We start from the raw sequence: 19053 nt of genomic DNA, 5'->3' as shown, positions 1-19053 counted from the left end.
GTCTTCTTTCCAAAATGGGGTCACTTGTGGGGTAGTTATACTGCCCTGGCATTCTAGGGGCCCAAATGTGTGGTAAGGAGTTTGAAATCAAATTCTGTAAAAAATGACCTGTGAAATCCGAAAGGTGCTCTTTGGAATATGGGCCCCTTAGTGGAATATGAGACTTTGAAAGAAAAAAAAAATCAAAAAAAAAAAATCATCATTTTCCGCTAACTTGTGACAAAAAAATAAAAAGTTCTATGAACTCACTATGCCCATCAGCGAATACCTTAGGGTGTCTACTTTCCGAAATGGGGTCATTTGTGGGGTGTTTGTACTGTCTGGGCATTGTAGGACCTCAGGAAACATGACAGGTGCTCAGAAAGTCAGAGCTGCTTCAAAAAGCGGAAATTCACATTTTTGTACCATAGTTTGTAAACGCTATAACTTTTACCCAAACCATTTTTTTTTTTACCCAAACATTTTTTTTTTATCAAAGACATGTAGAACAATAATTTTAGAGCAATATTAATATATGGATGTCGTTTTTTTTGCAAAATTTTACAACTGAAAGTGAAAAATGTCATTTTTTTGCAAAAAAATCGTTAAATTTCGATTAATAACAAAAAAAGTAAAAATGTCAGCAGCAATGAAATACCACCAAATGAAAGCTCTATTAGTGAGAAGAAAAGGAGGTAAAATTCATTTGAGTGGTAAGTTGCATGACCGAGCAATAAACCGCTAAAGTTGTGGAGTGCCAATTTGTAAAAAAGGACCTGGTCTTTAGGGGGGTATAAACCTGTGGTCCTTAAGTGGTTAAAGTAATGCCACATGAGATCAACTATATTCATATTGTGGACATACTGCAAGTCTCCAGACTGCATTATGACCGTCATACAATTGATCAACTTCAGTCTAATTTAGCCAAGTCTTGGCATTATGCTCTATGGATGATTTGCATCACTTATACAATTCTTTGCACTACAACAGGGAGCATCATAAGAATGAACAGAGAAGTACATGACTTCTTGTCCTGTGTCAGTTGGAGATCAGAGAGTTGGTCACATGACACAGCTAAAAATTACATGGGAGTGGATAGCTCACAAATACAGTCACTGATGAGAAGATTACATTCACTACAGATTAAATCGTGCACCTTTCTAACAGGTCACAGAATACATTTATTTTGTTGGAGTGCTCCTTTAAACCCAACCAGGAGCACATAGCAGCTACTTCCTCCCTTAGGGCTCATGCACACGGCTGTGGTTTTTGGCTTGCCTCCAATCTGAGTTTTTACTGAATCAGATTCAAACTCATTCATATCAATGGCGCCACAAAAGATGCTGACAGCATTCATAAGTCTGTTCCGTGGCCCCATAACCTATAGTTTTCTAATACTCATTGGTGAGAAGCTTCAGCGCGTGCCAAGTCCTGATATTCATGAGCTGAGGCTGAGCTCCCCATCCTGGAAGACTGAAAACTAGAGATGACCTAATCGAATCCCACGAAGTGCAATTTGATCCGAATTTCAGGATAAATTTGATTGGCCCAGAAGCCGAATTTCCTCGTGCTTCATATCAGTAAATCGATTTAACCTGAAAAAGTATGAAAAACTAAAAAATTAAAACTTACCTCTTCCATTTGCTCACGAAGGGCCGCCAGCCTCCATCTTGCTTGAAGATCTCAGCCGACGTGATGATGTAATCTCGCGTCGCACAGGATTTCGGCCAAGATCTTTAAGCAAGATGGCGGCAGCTGGCCCGTCGCGGGCAAATGGAGGCGGTAAGTTTGATTTAATTTTCAGATGCCATGATCATGTATGAACGCAGCATCCTAGGGGTACAATGGCGGTGGCGGCGCTATCGCAGCTCCCTGTCATTGCACCCGCTACTTACAAAAAAATGCGCTTCATGACAAAGAGCAAATGTTTTTGTGAAATTCGGCGAATCAGCTGAATCAAACTTTTAAGAAATTCGCTCATCTCTACTGAAAACCCTCTTCATATACTGTGTTTAGGCAGCAAGGTGCCAATCAGCAGGGGGAGCTGGGAACTTGTGCAGTATGTAGAGTTGCCTCCAGTGTTTGGATGGCACTTTTGATGCTCAATAGGAATTTAAAAAAATGACTGGTGCATGCCAGCACTGCAAAATACTCACTAATGCAGACTGTCATGGTTTTGTGCCACACAGACAGAAAACATGTGTGTTTTATTTATTACTAATCACCATTAAACCGGTTTTCATAGTAACTGTATTGAAATATTAAAATCAATGAAGTTGCATCAGTCACCAGATGGAACATGAACATAGTAGTGTCACAGTGGCAGGTATACCTCCCAACATACAGTAGTATGCTCCCTAGAGCCCCCAAACAGTAGTATACCCCTTTAGTGCCCCCACACAGTAGAGTTATGCTTTTAGTGTCACTACACAATAGAATACCCCTTAAAGTAGAATGTCCCTTTTAGCCTTTTAGTACCCTCTTACAGCAGAATCCCCCTTTTGTTCCCCCTTACAGTAGAGTCCCCCTTTTAGTGCCCCACACAGTAGAATGCCCCCTTAGTGCCTCCATACAGTAGAATGCCCCTTTAGAGCCCCTAAACTGTAGTATACCCCTTTAGTGCCCTGTCACAGTAGAATGATGCTTTTAGTGTCACTACATAAGAGAATGCCCCCTTTAGTTTCCCCTTAAAGTAGAATGCCCCCTTTAGTATCCCCTCATAGTAAAATTCCCCTTTTGTGCCCCCTTACAGTAGAGTGCCCCTTTTAGTGCCCCCACACAGTAGAATGCTCCCTTAGTGTCCCACACAGTAGAATGCCCCCTTAGTGCCTCCATAAAGTAGAATGCCCCCCTTAGTGCCCCCACACAGTAGAATGCCCCCCTTAGTGCCTCCATACAGTAGAATGCCCCCTTAGTGCTCCCACACAGTAGAATGCCCCCCTTAGTGACTCCATACAGTAGAATGCCCCCTTTAGTGCCTCCATAAAGTAGAATGCCCCCCTTAGTGCCCCCACACAGTAGAATATCCCCCTTAGTGCCTCCATACAGTAGAATGCCCCCTTAGTGCCCCCACACAGTAGAATGCCCCCCTTAGTGCCTCCATAAAGTAGAATGCCCCCCTTAGTGCCCCCACACAGTAGAATGTCCCCCTTAGTGACTCCATACAGTAGAATGCCCCCCTTAGTGCCTCCATAGAGTATAATGCCCCCTTAGTGCCTCCATACAGTAGAATGCCCCTTTAGAGCCCCTAAACTGTAGTATACCCCTTTAGTGCCCTGTCACAGTAGAATGATGCTTTTAGTGTCACTACATAAGAGAATGCCTCCTTTAGTTTCCCCTTAAAGTAGAATGCCCCCTTTAGTATCCCCTCATAGTAAAGTTCCCCTTTTGTGCCACCTTACAGTAGAGTGCCCCTTTTAGTGCCCCACACAGTAGAATGCTCCTTTTAGTGTCCCACACAGTAGAATGTCCCCCTTAGTGCCTCCATAAAGTAGAATGCCCCCCTTAGTGCCCCCACACAGTAGAATGTCCCCCTTAGTGACTCCATACAGTAGAATGCCCCCCTTAGTGCCTCCATACAGTATAATGCCCCCTTAGTGCCCCCACACAGTAGAATGTCTCTTAGTCCTGCATACTAATTATGCCCCCTTAGGCTTGAATAAATATGTGATACCAGATCACCCTCTAGATCAGACACTAGATCTCGGTGTCCTGACAGAATGAGTGTAATCAGACACACAAGCATCAGCAGAATGACTACTGCAGCTTCACTGAACATCCTATTGTTCCCCCTAGTGCTTGGAGCATCACTTACATGACATTGGATTTTTTTCTGACATCCCTAACAACTAACTTCTGACACAACATCTGTGGTTGCTGCCGCTTGGAAGACACTCATGGTAATGCACCAGATTGTGTAAAATTGGAGAAGGCAGTCCAGGAGAGCCTAGCATGATGATGACCGCAATTAGAGATCCTGGCCCACCTCCTTCTGCATATGAATCAGATCCCCTCTCAGAGGTATAACTAGAACAGGGCCCCACAGCAAAAATGGTCCTGCTCCGCAAACCTCCTCCTATGGCAAATCAAGACCTTCCACACTTGCCAAAAACTCTCCAACCACTCAGTAGTTATGGAGGGAACTACAACTGCTAGTGTTGGGCGAGCATGCTCGGCCAAACACCATTTTGATTCGAGTATCCCGTTTCTCGGCACATCGCGGTGTTTGGCCGAACACCGCGTGAGCTCGAGCGCGATGCTCGAGTCTCCTCCCTGCACGTTTGTTGACAGCTACACAGCCAATAAACGTTCGGGGAAGTACTGGAACTCACTGTAATGCCCAGGGCAGGACTGGCCTGCCGGGATACCGGGAAATTTCCCGCTAGGCCGGCAGGCCTGAGTGCCGCAAGGCCGCGGCCCTGGCGACAAGTGGGGGCGGCCGGCGGCCGGGCACAGCAGTAGGAGATTAATGTTTCCATTGTGGAATCCTCAGGACGGCGATACAGATGTCTATGCTGCGGCAGGGGAGGGAGAGGTGTATCCCCTCCTGTTCCTCTGATAGGCTGCCGGCCTAGTGCTGGCAGCCTATCAGAGGCCGGTGCAGGCGGCGCGATGATGTCATCAAGCTGCCTGAGCCGTATAGCGAGGGACACAGGCCGGACGAGGCCTGCATCGCATCGCTAGAGGTAAGTATAAGTGGTTTTTTTTTTATATAGGTACAATACTGCCACATGATAAGGGGGGACTACTGGGCTGGCACATGATAAGAAGGCTACTGGCACATAAGGGGGGCTATTGTCACATAAGGGGGACTACTGGCACATGATGGGGGGCTACTGGCACATGATAAGGGGGGCTACTGGCACATAAAGGGGCTATTGGCACATAAGGGGGACTACTGGCACATGATAAGGGGGACTACTGGCACATAATAAGGGGGACTACTGGCACATGATAAGGGGGGATACTGGCACATGATTAAGGGGGCTACTGGCACATGATATGGGGGCTACTGGCACATGATATGGGGGCTACTGGCACATGATATTGAGGCTACTGGAACATGATAAGGGGGCTACTGGCACATGATAAGGGGCGGCTACTGGTACATAAGGGGGACTACTGGCACATAAGAGGCGGCTACTGGCACATAAGGGGGGGCTACTGGCACATAAAGGGGACTACTGCACATGATAAGGGGGGCTACTGGCACATAAGGACGACTACTGGCATATGATGGGGGGACTACTGGCACATGATAAGGGAGGGCTACTGGCACATGATAAGGGGGGCTACTGGCACATGATAAGGGGGGCTACTGGCACATGATAAGGGGGGGTACTGGCACATGATAAGGGGGGCTACTGGCACATGATAAGGGGGGCTACTGGCACATGATAAGGGGGGCTACTGGCACATAAGGGGGGCTACTGGCACATGATAATAGGGGCTACTAGCACATGATAAGGGGCGGCTACTGGCACATGATAAGGGGTGGCTACTGGCACATGATAAGGGGTGGCTACTGGCAGATGATAAGGGGTGGCTACTGGAATATAAGGGGGGCTACTGGCACATAGGGGGGCTACTGGCACATAAGGGGGGTTACTGGCACATAATAAGGGGGGCTACTGGTACATGATAGCGGGGGCACTTTGGCTACTGGCACATGATATGGGGGGCTATGGCTACTGGCACATGATGGTGGGAGGCTCTTATTACTGGCACATGATTGAGGACATCTATGGGGGCACTTATTACTGGCAGATTATTGGGTGGCACTACAGGGGCATCTACTGAAGCTAAAAAGAAGGGGTATTTTATATGGGGGGCTCTGTATAGGGGCATTTTTTACTGGGACACATCATGGTGGGTACTATGGGGAAGGGGGAGCACTATGGGGGTCATCTACGGGGCACTGAGAAGGGGTATTTTATATTGCACGTTATGGGAACATTAGCTCAACTGGGGGCATTACAAATGGGTACCGTATATGCCGGCGTATAAGACGACTGGGCGTATAAGACGACCCCCAACTTTTACACTGAAAATATAGAGTTTGGGATATACTTGCCGTATAAGACTACTCCCTGCCAGGCTTCCTGCTCTGCTACATTGCTGCAAGCACCCTGTACACACACAGCTCTGCTACATTGCTACAAGCACCCTGTACACACACAGCACTGCTACATTGCTGCAAGCACCCTGTACACACACAGCTCTGCTACATTGCTGCAAGCACCCTGTACACACACACAGCTCTGCTACATTGCTGCAAGCACCCTGTACACACAGCACTGCTACATTGCTACAAGCACCCTGTACACACACAGCTCTGCTACATTGCTGCAAGCACCCTGTACACACACAGCTCTGCTACATTGCTGCAAGCACCCTGTACACACACACAGCTCTGCTACATTGCTGCAAGCACCCTGTACACACACAGCTCTGCTACATTGCTGCAAGCACCCTGTACACACACAGCTCTGCTACATTGCTGCAAGCACCCTGTACACACACACAGCTCTGCTACATTGCTGCAAGCACCCTGTACACACACAGCCCTGCTACATTGCTGCAAGCACACAGTACACACACAGCTCTGCTACATGCAATACTATACCACCCCTCCCCGGACGGACTTGTCAGGAGACAGGGAGCCGCAGAGCAGGAAGCCTGGCAGGGACTCGGTGACAGTCTGTGACTCATTTGATTCTTTTAACTAATAAACTCAGACGATTCTCTTAGTCCCTGCGACTCCTCCCCCTGTGCTGTGAGTCAGTGCTGGACTGCTGGCTGCCTCTGATTGGTTGGACGGGAGGGAGGGGCGGGGCTAGCTTCCACTGTCGGCTCCTATTACACTGCCTGCTGCCGCCCGGCCTGCTACTGAGGTTGTGAGTACAGAGAGGGAGAGGGAGAGGATCGCATAGGAATATTACTATTACAGTGAGCAGGGCCCGGTGTTATGTTATCCTGGGGTGGGCCCCCATCCCGGCCGGGCCCTCGGACCATGTCCGAAGTGCCCGACCGGTCAGTCCGCCCCTGGCCCGGGCTCTCTCTGTTGATAATTTGGGCGTCCTGGCACTGCAGCGCCCGCCATACCCGGCGTATAAGACGCCCCCGCACTCTAGAAAATATTTTCTAGGGCTCAAAAGTCGTCTTATACGCCGGTATATACGGTATATTTTGCACATTACAAGGAGAATTATTACTACTGGGGGGGGCATTATGGTGGGCTTTATTACTCCCCCATGGTATGACCCCCTAGTAGCAGCACCAGCCTCTCCCTGCTCTGCTATCCCTCTGCCCCTTCTCCAAATCCTTATTATAAAATCTTTCTCATTAGGATAAAGCACAACATCAGCTCCACCGAGCCCCCGGCCAAAGTGTTGAAGTGGTGTCCGAGATCCCCATGGGCCAAGCCAAGTAACTGTAAGTTTTTATGTGAAATATGTTTATGTTTGTAGTTGATCTTTATTATCGATTTTACATTGCAGATTTTTCATTTTTTTTGCAGCATATGGGTGAGATTGGGGGGGGGGGGGGGGTTGTAACAGGACTGCCGTAGAATAACTAAAATAGCTGGTCAAGTAAAATTTTGCATGCAGAAAATCACTAAATAGGCGGCCAACAAAAAAGGGGCGGGTCAAAGGGCGTGGTAAAACACTGTCTGAGCATGCTGAGAGTTGTAGTTTTGCAACAGTTGGAGGCATCCTGGTTGGGAAAACACTGTGATAATATGAACAATGGGGGTTCTACAAAACAGCTATCGTGGGGCAAAGTTCATATTCGTGTTTACACACGTGTTTTAAAATAAATGCTTTTGCAATGAGCAGGACACTGGTACGGTGGCCAATGATGCAGTGGGTCAGGATAGGTGCATATAAGTCTATGAGTAGTTTGTGATGCCAATTGCAGCTTGCGCAGGTACTGTAACAGGGCCCTTTAAGATGTAATAACTCTAATTTGGTAGCAGTAAATGAGATCCAGACTGGTACTATAATCCAACTTGTCTTTACTTAATGCAGCTTGAATCCATACGACTTAGGCTACTTTCACACTAGCGTTCGGGTGTCCGCTCGTGCGCTCCGTTTGAAGGGGCTCACGAGCGGCCCCGAATGCATCCGTCTGGCCCTAATGCATTCTCAGTGGAGGCGGATCCACTGAGAATGCATCCGCCTGCTAGCGCTCAGCCTCCGCTCCGCTCAGTGAGCGGACACCTGAACGCTGCTTGCAGCGTTCGGGTGTCCGCCTGGCCGTGCGGAGGCGAGCGGATCCGTCCAGACTTATAATGGAAGTCAATGGGGACGGATCCGCTTGAAGATGACACCATATGGCTCAATCTTCAAGCGGATCCGTTCCCCATTGACTTTCAATGTAAAGTCTGAACGGATCCGCTCAGGCTACTTTCAGACTTAGAAAATTTTCTAAGTAATAATGCAGACGGATCCGTTCTGAACGGATGCAAACGTCTGCATTATCGGAGCGGATCCGTCTGATGAAACATCAGACAGATCCGCTCCGAACGCTAGTGTGAAAGTAGCCTTACAGCATAAGTCTTGGGTCCCAGCAGGTATTGGCAATATGTGGCAGGAATCAATATGTATTCTGCTTCTATTCATATGCCTAGTGAATCTGGCAGGTATCTATCTTCTGCTCTGTCTATCTTCTGCTTGGTGTGGGCCTGACTAGCTGAGGAGGTATTTGGCTTCTCCTGGACTCTGGATAAGTACTCACAGGACTGTTCGCAGGGAATGGCTTCCTGGAGATCTGTAGTTCTGGAAGTGCTGCTTGCTTTGTCACCAGCTGAGGTAGAAGACTAAGGCTGGGAAGGGTGATCCTTGGCCTCAGCCGAGGCTGGATCCTAAGTTGGGATCCCTGTTTCTGGGAGCTCCTACCAACACAGCCTTTCCCTAGCAGGGGGCTGGTACACACTCTCAACTATCTTCCTCTCCTCCCCATGAGGTAGGATGTGGGAACATTCCACTCCTCCTCAGAGAGGGGGGAGCTAGCCTGGAATGAACTATTTCAGTCTAGGTATACTAAACTGGCTATGGTCTGCTGAACATATTGCTGCCACCTGCTGGTGCACATGGAAATTACAGCAAATACATTATACAGGCCTGGAAAATACATATAATAAGGAATGCATTGTTAGATTACACAAGATGGCAATACATATACACCTGACATGTTGTAGCGGGGAGACAGAGTTTAGTGACATACTCTGGGATGTTACACTTTCTCCTATTATAAACAAGTAAATAATGACGCAATGCTGTGGGGCTGGTATGCAACTTTTTCCAGGGCTGGTTTTTATCCCCAGTCCGGCCCTGGTAATGCCGTAGCCATGTTGATTACTGGCATTACAGTGATTGGCTGGCTGGAACGTGTCATCGGGTGCTATATAGCACCTGATGACACGTGATTCAGCTCGGTCTTAGTCAGGAAGAGCTGCAGCAGAAGGGACAGATAGTGTTGGGACAGGATATTTTTTTTTTAGGCAGGATTTAGTGTTTTAAGGTGTTAGAGACTCAAAAGTTATTTTAAGGACTATTGTTTTATCTGGCTGCAATATATATTATTAGCACAACCTGCGCTAAATTGCATGCAATTGTTTGGCCGCTGCTGACAGTGACACAACCTCTGCTACATCTGTTGTGTTACATTTGCACATCCTAAATATCTGTGACATTCAGCGCAATTGTTTGGCCGCTGCTGACAGCGACATTACCTGTGCTACATCTCCTGTATAACGTTTGTGCATCCTAAATATCTGTGATACTCACTGTAATTTTTTCACCGCTGGGGACAGCGACATTACCTGCGCTACAGACTCCTGTATAACGTTTACACATCCTGAATATCTGTGACATTAAGCGTAATTTATTTGCGCATACACTTACAAAACCTTCTTTACTGTTTGTGTGACATACTTGCAAGAATATATACCATTTAATATGCTCAAGGTGAGCAATAAGGGACGGGGAAGTGTCCGTGCTGCTGATGGTGCAGGCAGAGGCCGTGGCGCTCGGAGCAGTGAAACTCTGCCTGCTGCCAGAGCACAAGAAACACACTCATTCACGATACCTAGCTTCATGTCCCAGTTTGCAGGGCGGTGCAGGACACCCCTTTCGAAGTCACACCAGTGCGACCAGGTGGTCGGTTGGATTGCAGCAGATAATGCTTCCAGTCGGTTAAGCACTACCCTATCTTCCACAAAGTCCAGTCTCAGTAGTCAAGAGTCTGGTCAACAGAATCCTCACCCTGATCCTCTTTCCTCCCACCAAGGAGAGTCTTTGCAAACCAGTGATCCCACACTCGGATATTCCGAGGAGCTCTTTTCATCGCCATTCCTTGATTTGGGCCTCTCGCCAAGCCCGCTTGAAGAGGGACATGAGGAGATCTTGTGCACTGATTCCCAAACTCTTGAGCATCCACAGTTAGAAGAAGATGACGGTGGGGAACGGCAATTAGTGTTTCACGAGGTGGATGATGATGATGAGACACAGTTGGCAATAAGTCAACGGCAATTAGTGTCTCAAAAGGTTAAAGATTAGAGATGTCGCGAACATAAAATTTTCAGTTCGCGAACGGCGAACGCGATGTTCCACGAATGTTCGCGAACGGGCAAACCGCCATAGACTTCTATAGACAGGCGAATAACCTGTATTAATTGCATTGCGAATACAACTTAGATCTGAGTTGCTAATGGTTGTATTGCTAGAATTGACGAATATACAGTCAAGTCCATAAATATTGGGACATCGACACAATTCGAATAGTTTTGGCTCTATACACCACCACAATGGATTTGAAATGAAACGAACAAGATGTGCTTTAACTGCAGACTGTCAGCTTTAATTTGAAGGTATTTACATGCAAATCAGGTGAACGGTATAGGAATTACAACAGTTTGCATATGTGCCTCCACTTGTTAAGGAACCAAAAGTAATGGGACAATTGGCTTCTCAGCTGTTCCATGGCCAGGTGCGTTATTCCCTCATTATCCCAATTACAATGAGCAGATAAAAGGTCCAGAGTTCATTTCAAGTGTGCTATTTGCATTTTGGAATCTGTTGCTGTCAACTCTCAAGATGAGATCCAAAGAGCTGTCACTATCAGTGAAGCAAGCCATCATTAGGCTGAAAAAAATAAAACAAACCCATCAGAGAGATAACAAAAACATTTGGTGTGGCCAAAACAACTGTCTGGAACATTCTTAAAAAGAAGGAACGCACCGGTGAGCTCAGCAACACCAAAAGACCCGGAAGACCATGAAAAACAACTGTGGTGGATGACCAAAGAATTCTTTCCCTGGTGAAGAAAACCCCCATTGCAACAGTTGGCCAGATCAAGAACACTCTCCAGAAGGTTGGTGTATGTGTGTCAAAGTCAACAATCAAGAGAAGACTTCACCAGAGTGAATACAGAGGGTTCACCACAAGATGTAAACAATTGGTGAGCCTCAAAAACAGGAAGGCCAGATTAGAGTTTGCCAAACGACATCTAAAAAAGCCTTGTTCTGGAACAACATCCTATGGACAGATGAGACCAAGATCAACTTGTACCAGAGTGATGGGAAGGGAAGAGTATGGAGAAGGAAAGGAACTGATCATCATCCTAAGCATACCACCTCATCAGTGAAGCATGGTGGTGGTAGTGTCATAGCGTGGGCATGTATGGCTGCCAATGGAACTGGTTCTCTTGTATTTATTGATGATGTGACTGCTGACAAAAGCAGTAGGATGAACTCTGAAGTGTTTCGGGCAATATTATCGGCTCATATTCAGCCAAATGCTTCAGAACTCATTGGACGGCGCTTCACAGTGCAGATGGACAATGACCCAAAGCATACTGAAAAAGCAACCAAAGAGTTTTTTAAGGGAAAGAAAGGGAATGTTATGCAATGGCCAAGTCAATCACCTGACCTAAAACCGGTTGACCATGCATTTCACTTGCTGAAGGCAAAACTGAAGGCAAAATGACCCAAGAACATGCAGGAACTGCAGACAGTTGCAGTAGAGGGATGAAACCCAGTGTCTGGTGATGTCTATGCGTTCCAGACTTCAGGCTGTAATTGATTGCAAAGGATTTGCAACCAAGTATTAAAAAGTGAAAGTTTGATTTATGATTATTATTCTGTCCCATTACCTTTGGTTCCTTAACAAGTGGGAGGCACAAATGCAAATTGTTGTAATTCCTACACCGTTCACCTGATTTGGATGTAAATCCCCTCAAATTAAAGCTGACAGTCTGCAGTTAAAGCACATCTTGTTCGTTTCATTTTAAATCCATTGTGGTGGTGTATAGAGTCCCAATATTTATGGACCTGACTGTAACGAATATAGCACTATATTCTCAATCTTCGTTATATTCTAGCAATACAACCATTAGGAACCCAGCTCTAAGTTGAATTCGCAATGCGAATATAACCTGTATTAATCGCATTGCGATTACAACTTAGTCAAATTTGTGACACTGCAGCTTCAGAATGAATCTAAGATGGATGCTGTCCTTGCTTTTTGATAGGAGGTGGGAGGGTCTGGGAGGGATGGTATGCTGATTGGCTGGAATGTGTCTGCTGACTGTGAGGTACAGGGTCACAGTTTGCTCAATGATGATGTATAGGGGGCGGACCGAACATCGCATAAGTTCGCCCACCGTGGCGAACGTGAACAAGCTATGTTCGCCGGGAACTGTTCGCCGGCGAATAGTTCGGGACATCACTATTGATGATGAGGATGAGACACAGTTGTCAATAAGTGAGGTTGTTGTTGGGCAACAATTCAGGAGGATTACCAGAGTGAGGAAGTGGAAGAGGGGGTGGTGGACGATGAAATCACTGACCCAACCTGGGAAGGTGGCAAGCCGAGCAAGGACAGCAGTACAGAGGGGGAGGGATCCGCAGCACCGCAACAGGCTGGAATAGGCAATGGGGTGGCAAAAGGGAGAAGGCGGGCCACACTAAATAGGCCCGTAACTGTTCCCTAGAGCCCCTTGCAGACAAGCGTGAGCGGATTAGGTCCGATTGCGTTGTGGATGCATTTAGTGAAAAATGCGCTATTTCGCAAGCAAGTTCATTCAGTTTTGTATGCGATCGCGCTCAGTTGTTCAGTTTTTATCGCACGGGTGCAATGCGATTTAATGTATTTTGAACGCGAGTGATAAAAAACTGAAGGTATACAGTACAAACAACATCTCTTAGCAACCATCAGTGAAAAATGCATCGCATCCACACTTGCTTGCTAGTATTGAGCGCGAATATTCGAAAAGCTAATTTTTATTGCGAATATCAGCACTTCGAGAATTCGCGAATATTTAGATCATAGTGCTATATATTCGTAATGATGAATATATATATATTTTTTAACACAGTACACATCAGGTGATCATCCCTCCCTTCTTCTAGCTTGTGGGCCAATGAGAAGGCTTTGTTACACCTTAGCAACATCCCTAGAAACCAATAAAAAAGTTGCCTGCCCCTTACTATACAAGTTGCACGTATTGCGAAAAAATATGCGCATCATTAATTGATGAAAATTCGCAAGCTCAAATATATTGGAGCCATCTATCTGCATATAAAGCTATTCTAATGTTCTGCCGTGTCAACAATTTTCTCTAGTCTCAGGAAACTTATACCAGGTGGAAAAATGTAGCATAAGTGACCCCCGCCGTTTTTTTTGCGCTCATTATGCGAATAATACATTCAGGGGCGTAGCTAGAAATGCATGGGCCCCATAGCAAAAAAATGTATGCCCCCCCCCCGTGCCATCCACAGATCCCCCCTCCCCTAAACAGTGCCATCCACAGATCCCCCCTCCCCTAAACAGTGCCATCCACAGATCCCCCTCCCCTAAACAGTGCCATTCACAGATCCCCCCTAAACAGTGCCATACACAGATCCCCCCTCTCCTAAACAGTGCCATCCACAGATCCCCCTAAACAGTGCCATCCACAGATCCCCCCTAAGCAGTGCCATCCACAGATCCCCCCTAAACAGTGCCATCCACAGATCCCCCCAAAACAGTGCCATCCACAGATCCCCCCCTAAACAGTGCCATCCACAGATCCCCTCTAAACAGTGCCATCCACAGATCCCCCCTCCCCTAAACAGTGCAATCCACAGATCCCCCTCCCCTTAACAGTGCCATCCACAGATCCCCCCCCTAAACAGTGCCATCCACAGACCCCCCCTAAACAGTGCCATCCACAGACCCCCCTAAACAGTGCCATCCACAGATCCCCCCTAAACAGTGCCATCCACAGACCCCCCCTAAACAGTGCCATCCACAGATCCCCCCTAAACAGTGCCATCCACAGACCCCCCCCTAAACAGTGCCATCCACAGATCCCCCCTCCCCTAAACAGTGCAATCCACAGATCCCCCCCTCATAACAGTGCCATCCACAGATCCCCCCTAAACAGTGCCATCCACAGATCCCCCCTAAACAGTGCCATACACAGATCCCCCCAGACAGTGCCATCCACAGATCCCCCCAAAACAGTGCCATCCACAGATCCCCCCCTAAAAAGTGCCATCCACAGATCCCCCAAAACAGTGCCATCCACAGATCTCCCCCCTAAACAGTGCCATCCACAGATCTCCCCCCTAAACAGTGCAATCCACAGATCCCCCCCCCCCCCTCATAACAGTGCCATCCACAGATCCCCCCCTAAACAGTGCCATTCACAGATCCCCCCCTCATAACAGTGCCATCCACAGATCCACCCCTAAACAGTGCCATCCACAGATCCCCCTCCACGCCGCTCACAGCAGTATATTTATAAACTAATCAGTAACTACTTTAACTTTAATCATTGCTCATTGCTGAGCTCTTTACTTGGATTTTTTGGATATCTTACTCTGTCTTAGCTCCTCCGGTAACAGCAGGCAGTGCGGGGGGCGGCGCTCACTCACTGACGTCACGCGCCTGCTCCTCCCACTAGGCGGCGCAGGCGCGTGATGTCAGTGAGTGAGCGCCGCCCTCCGCACTGCCTACTGTTACCGGAGGAGCTAAGACAGAGTAAGATATCAAAAAAATGTAAAAAAGTAAAGAGATCAGCAATGATAAAGAGATCAGCAATGAGCAATGATTAAAGTTAAAGTAGTTACTGATTAGTTTATAAATATACTGCTGTGAGCGGCATGGCCCTGTATATTCTAACCCCCAGACAAGCGTCCCTGTCACCATGGGAACGCCTGGGGGTTAGAATATACTATCGGATCTTCTGAGTTCTCAGTGGCTTGGCTGGAGCCTCCCCAGCCACTGTGTCGGCCCTGCGTGCACCCTGCTCCAGTCCTGACTCCTCCCCAGCCAGGCCCGAGCCTCGGACCGCCCGCGTCCCGCCCACTACACTAGTCTAGTGTAGTGGGCGGGCGGTCCGCGGCTCGGGCCTGGCTGCCTGTGTGTGGTGTGTATGGAAATTAAATAAATAAATAAATAAACAGAAGTCGGCACGGACGGGCCCCCAGTGGCGTAGGGCCCCATAGCCACTGCTATGGTTGCTATGGCGATCCCTACGCCACTGAATACATTGTCGATTTTTGTAATCAAGAATATAATCTTCAATTCTCGAATTCGGGTATATATAATGAATATTGCCCCTGTCGCTCATCATTATTGCTTGCGGATGCGATGTGATTTTCACGCAGCCCCATTCACTTCAATAGGGCCAGCGTTGCATGAAAAATGCAGAATACAGAACATGCTGCGATTTTCACGCAATGCACAAGTGATGCGTGAAAAACAACGCTCATGTACACAGCCCCATTGAAATGAATGGATCCAGATTCAGTGCGGGCGCAATGCGGTCGCATCACACATTGCACCCGCGCAGAATACTCGCTCATCTGCAAGGGGCCTTAAAGGAGTAGTTTCATGAAGATGACCCCTGCCTATATGTCCTATAAAGGTAAATGGATGTCATAGAGGAAAGTACCAGGCTCTATGAATCCAGAAAAGGAAGCCATTCTGTAAGAAAGGCTCCGATTCTGTTGGACTTCAGCGCTCCATGTGTACTAAATGTAGTGCTGAGTGAGTCTGAAGTGGACTTCAATCCGAATTTCAGGGAAAATTCAGTTCGCCGCAAAGCTGAATTTCCAAGTGCTTTGTGGTAGCAAATCAATTTTGCTTGAAGTGGCAGTAAAAAAAAAAAATTCATACTCACTTCATCCATTTGAGATCGAAGAGGCCACCGCGGCCATCCTAATTGAAGATCCTGCGAAAAATCTTGTGCGCAGTAACGTATGCGGATGTTTTCAGTGAGGGAGCCCAATGGAGCACTGCTGGCCGAGGGAAGGGGGGGGGGGATAGCAGAGAGCCAGCAGCGGGAGGCAGGTGAGTAAGCTTCCTTTCTCAGGTCCGGCTATGTGTGTGTGTGTGGGGAGGGGTTGCCAAACTTGCCCCCCATTCTGGCACATCCCCTTTATGGTGTTTTTGCATGAATAACAGTAATCATTATACGGTAGCCGCATGTTTCATAGTGTTTTCTTAGACAAAACCCAAAGAATGTGAATGTTAAATGTTGCATTTATTTTATGACAAGTATCATAAGAATAAAGAATCAGGCCAGGTGTATGTTTCATTACTTTACCCACTTCTCACACCAGATATTGGCCTTTCTTTTGAATAAACTGATTTGCTGGGAAAGCTTCTTTATGCTTTCTCTAGTCATCACTTCATCGTCCTCTCCACTGTCTTCGTCATCAGATGTTTCCTCTTTAGTTGGTGACAGCAGCGAAATCCGTAGGTTACTTACTGGGAGATTGCGCTCGATGGTTTCTAGATACTCTTTACTTTTCATCTCCCTGAAGATTTCATCAATGTCTTCACCTTCTAACTGTTTCTGGAGGTTCTGCAATTTCTGACCAATGACAGCTAAGAGATCCAGGGCATGAAGATCTAGGGAGAGATCTTTTACTGGAAAACTGGTCCCAGGCAACTTAAGATGCCGGAGTCTTATTGCTAGGCGCTTTACTTCAGATTTTGCTTTATTTAGGACTTCAGCAATTTCCTCAGCATTCATCTTAAACTTGTCTTGTTTTTTTGTTTCTAGATGTAGTCGAGTTCGGAGCTCTTCTAAAGTCTTTAAATTGTTGGATAGCTTGGCTTGCAGCTTAGCCTGAGCTGAGTACTTTAGTTCCTGAAGAGCATTATCTGTGTTTTTCTGTTTGTCTTTTAATTCACTCTATCATAGAAAGTGCAAATATATACCGTAACCGGATATAATAAAATGGGAAAAAAAAGAAAAAGTTTTGTTTTAGGGCTATATAATAATAAATGTTAAAAACAAAAAAATATAACTAGTTAAAACTTTCTCAAGACTTACCAGAGTTGTTTCAGCCTTTAACTTCTCTTTCTCCAGGTATTTGCGTTTCTCCCCTTGGTTTATGAAGCGCTGTATAACTTCACTTTTACTAGTTACACCTATCGCCTCCTTGATGTTCTCTAGAGCTTGTTCATAGGTGCAGATCCTTTCTTCCTCCTCTTGTGCAGGAGGGACCTCATAGGCATCAGTAGGAGCTTGGACTTCAATGAAAACCACAGATTTAGCTTGTTCCTTTTTATAATGACGCCTCTCTTTGGCCTGATGAGTCAAATTGCGCAAGATCTGTTCTCTGCTACTGTGTTTACAGCGATATTCCTTCTTCTGGTGCCTATATTCTGCCCAGGCTTTATCTCGTGACACTACTGCATTCTTTTTCATGGTTTTTACATCTTTTAGCTCATTTCCGAACACCAAGATTTCAGTCTCTAGTTGTTGTATCTGTGGTTGGTAAGTTGCCATTTCTTCCTGCAAATGGGTAGTAATTTTATTATAAATGCTGTTGATGTGTTCAATATCCTGTAGTTTTAGTCGTGCTTCCTCCAGTTTATTTTCTAGATGATGCTGAATCTGTTCTTCTTGGGTGGCTTCATTATTGTTCTGAACTGCAGCATTCTGCTTAATCATTGATTCTAACTCCTCTAGGCGTTTTATGCGGACTTGGGCCTGGTGACATAGGGCATTAAACCGTTTGATGCTATCATGGAGCTTGCCCTCCTTGAGCTGGACAATCACATGTCCACTCTTAGTCTCCCTGTCAACTTGTCTCTGTTTTTCCTCAGCTAATTCCTGGTTTAATTTCTTGTTCTCCTGCTGAAGCAATTTTATAGTCTCCTGATTTACCTTGATGGTGTGGCTAGCACTCTCCTGGTCTGCTATGTGATCATATTCTAGCAACTGTATCTTTTGCTGTAATGCCGCCATTTGGTCTTGAATTGATGACTTTATTCCAAGAAGAGTTGGAGTTCTGGGCATGGCTGTTTTAGTATCTGCCCGAGATCTTTGTCCACCATTTACCATCCTGACCTGCTCATCGCAAGTTCTAAGTCTCTTACGGATAGTGGCAGGAGAGTCTTCCATTTTAACAATGTGTGTTCGCAGCATTGAAAAGTTCATTTCACTGTCACATGTAGTCAGGAGCTACCCGCATTGCTAATAACAGCTATAAGAAGGAACTGGAACTGCTGTTTATTCTATTTATGATGTCACAAAAGCTGCCCCGCCCAACACTGATATCCTATGCAGCCCCGCCCCTTTTCATGATGTCACTGACTCCACTTCTACATTGTAGCAGAAGTGCAGCAAGCCTACTGACCCAATAACATCATAGACAGGACTTCTTCCTTAAAGTAATGCCACATGAGATCAACTATATTCATATTGTGGACATACTGCAAGTCTCCAGACTGCATTATGACCGTCCTACAATTGATCAACTTCAGTCTAATTTAGCCAAGTCTTGGCATTATGCTCTATGGATGATTTGCATCACTTATACAATTCTTTGCACTACAACAGGGAGCCTCATAAGAATGAACAGAGAAGTACATGACTTCTTGTCCTGTGTCAGTTGGAGATCAGAGAGTTGGTCACATGACACAGCTAAAAATTACATGGGAGTGGATAGCTCACAAATACAGTCACTGATGAGAAGATTACATTCACTACAGAATAAATCGTGCACCTTTCTAACAGGTCAGAGAATAAATTTATTTTGTTGGAGTGCTCCTTTAAACCCAACCA

General features: G+C 46.4%; 1 protein-coding gene across 1 annotated transcript; it reads right to left on the bottom strand.

The window, feature by feature from the left end:
* Positions 1–16569: 16569 nt before the first annotated feature.
* On the bottom strand, positions 16570–18330 carry LOC120990999 (outer dynein arm-docking complex subunit 3-like). The gene is made up of 2 exons (XM_040419890.1): positions 17314–18330; positions 16570–17172 (listed from the first exon to the last, which is right to left on the bottom strand). Exons 1-2 carry the CDS (start codon positions 18328–18330, stop codon positions 16570–16572), a joined length of 1620 nt encoding a protein of 539 aa, XP_040275824.1.
* Between the last annotated feature and the right edge of the window lie 723 nt (positions 18331–19053).

Source organism: Bufo bufo, chromosome 2 (assembly GCF_905171765.1).
Source record: "Bufo bufo chromosome 2, aBufBuf1.1, whole genome shotgun sequence".
Classification (NCBI taxonomy): Eukaryota; Metazoa; Chordata; class Amphibia; order Anura; family Bufonidae; genus Bufo; species Bufo bufo.
The sequence above is the reverse complement of the archived record's forward strand: the minus strand, read 5'-3'. Positions and strand labels throughout refer to the sequence as shown.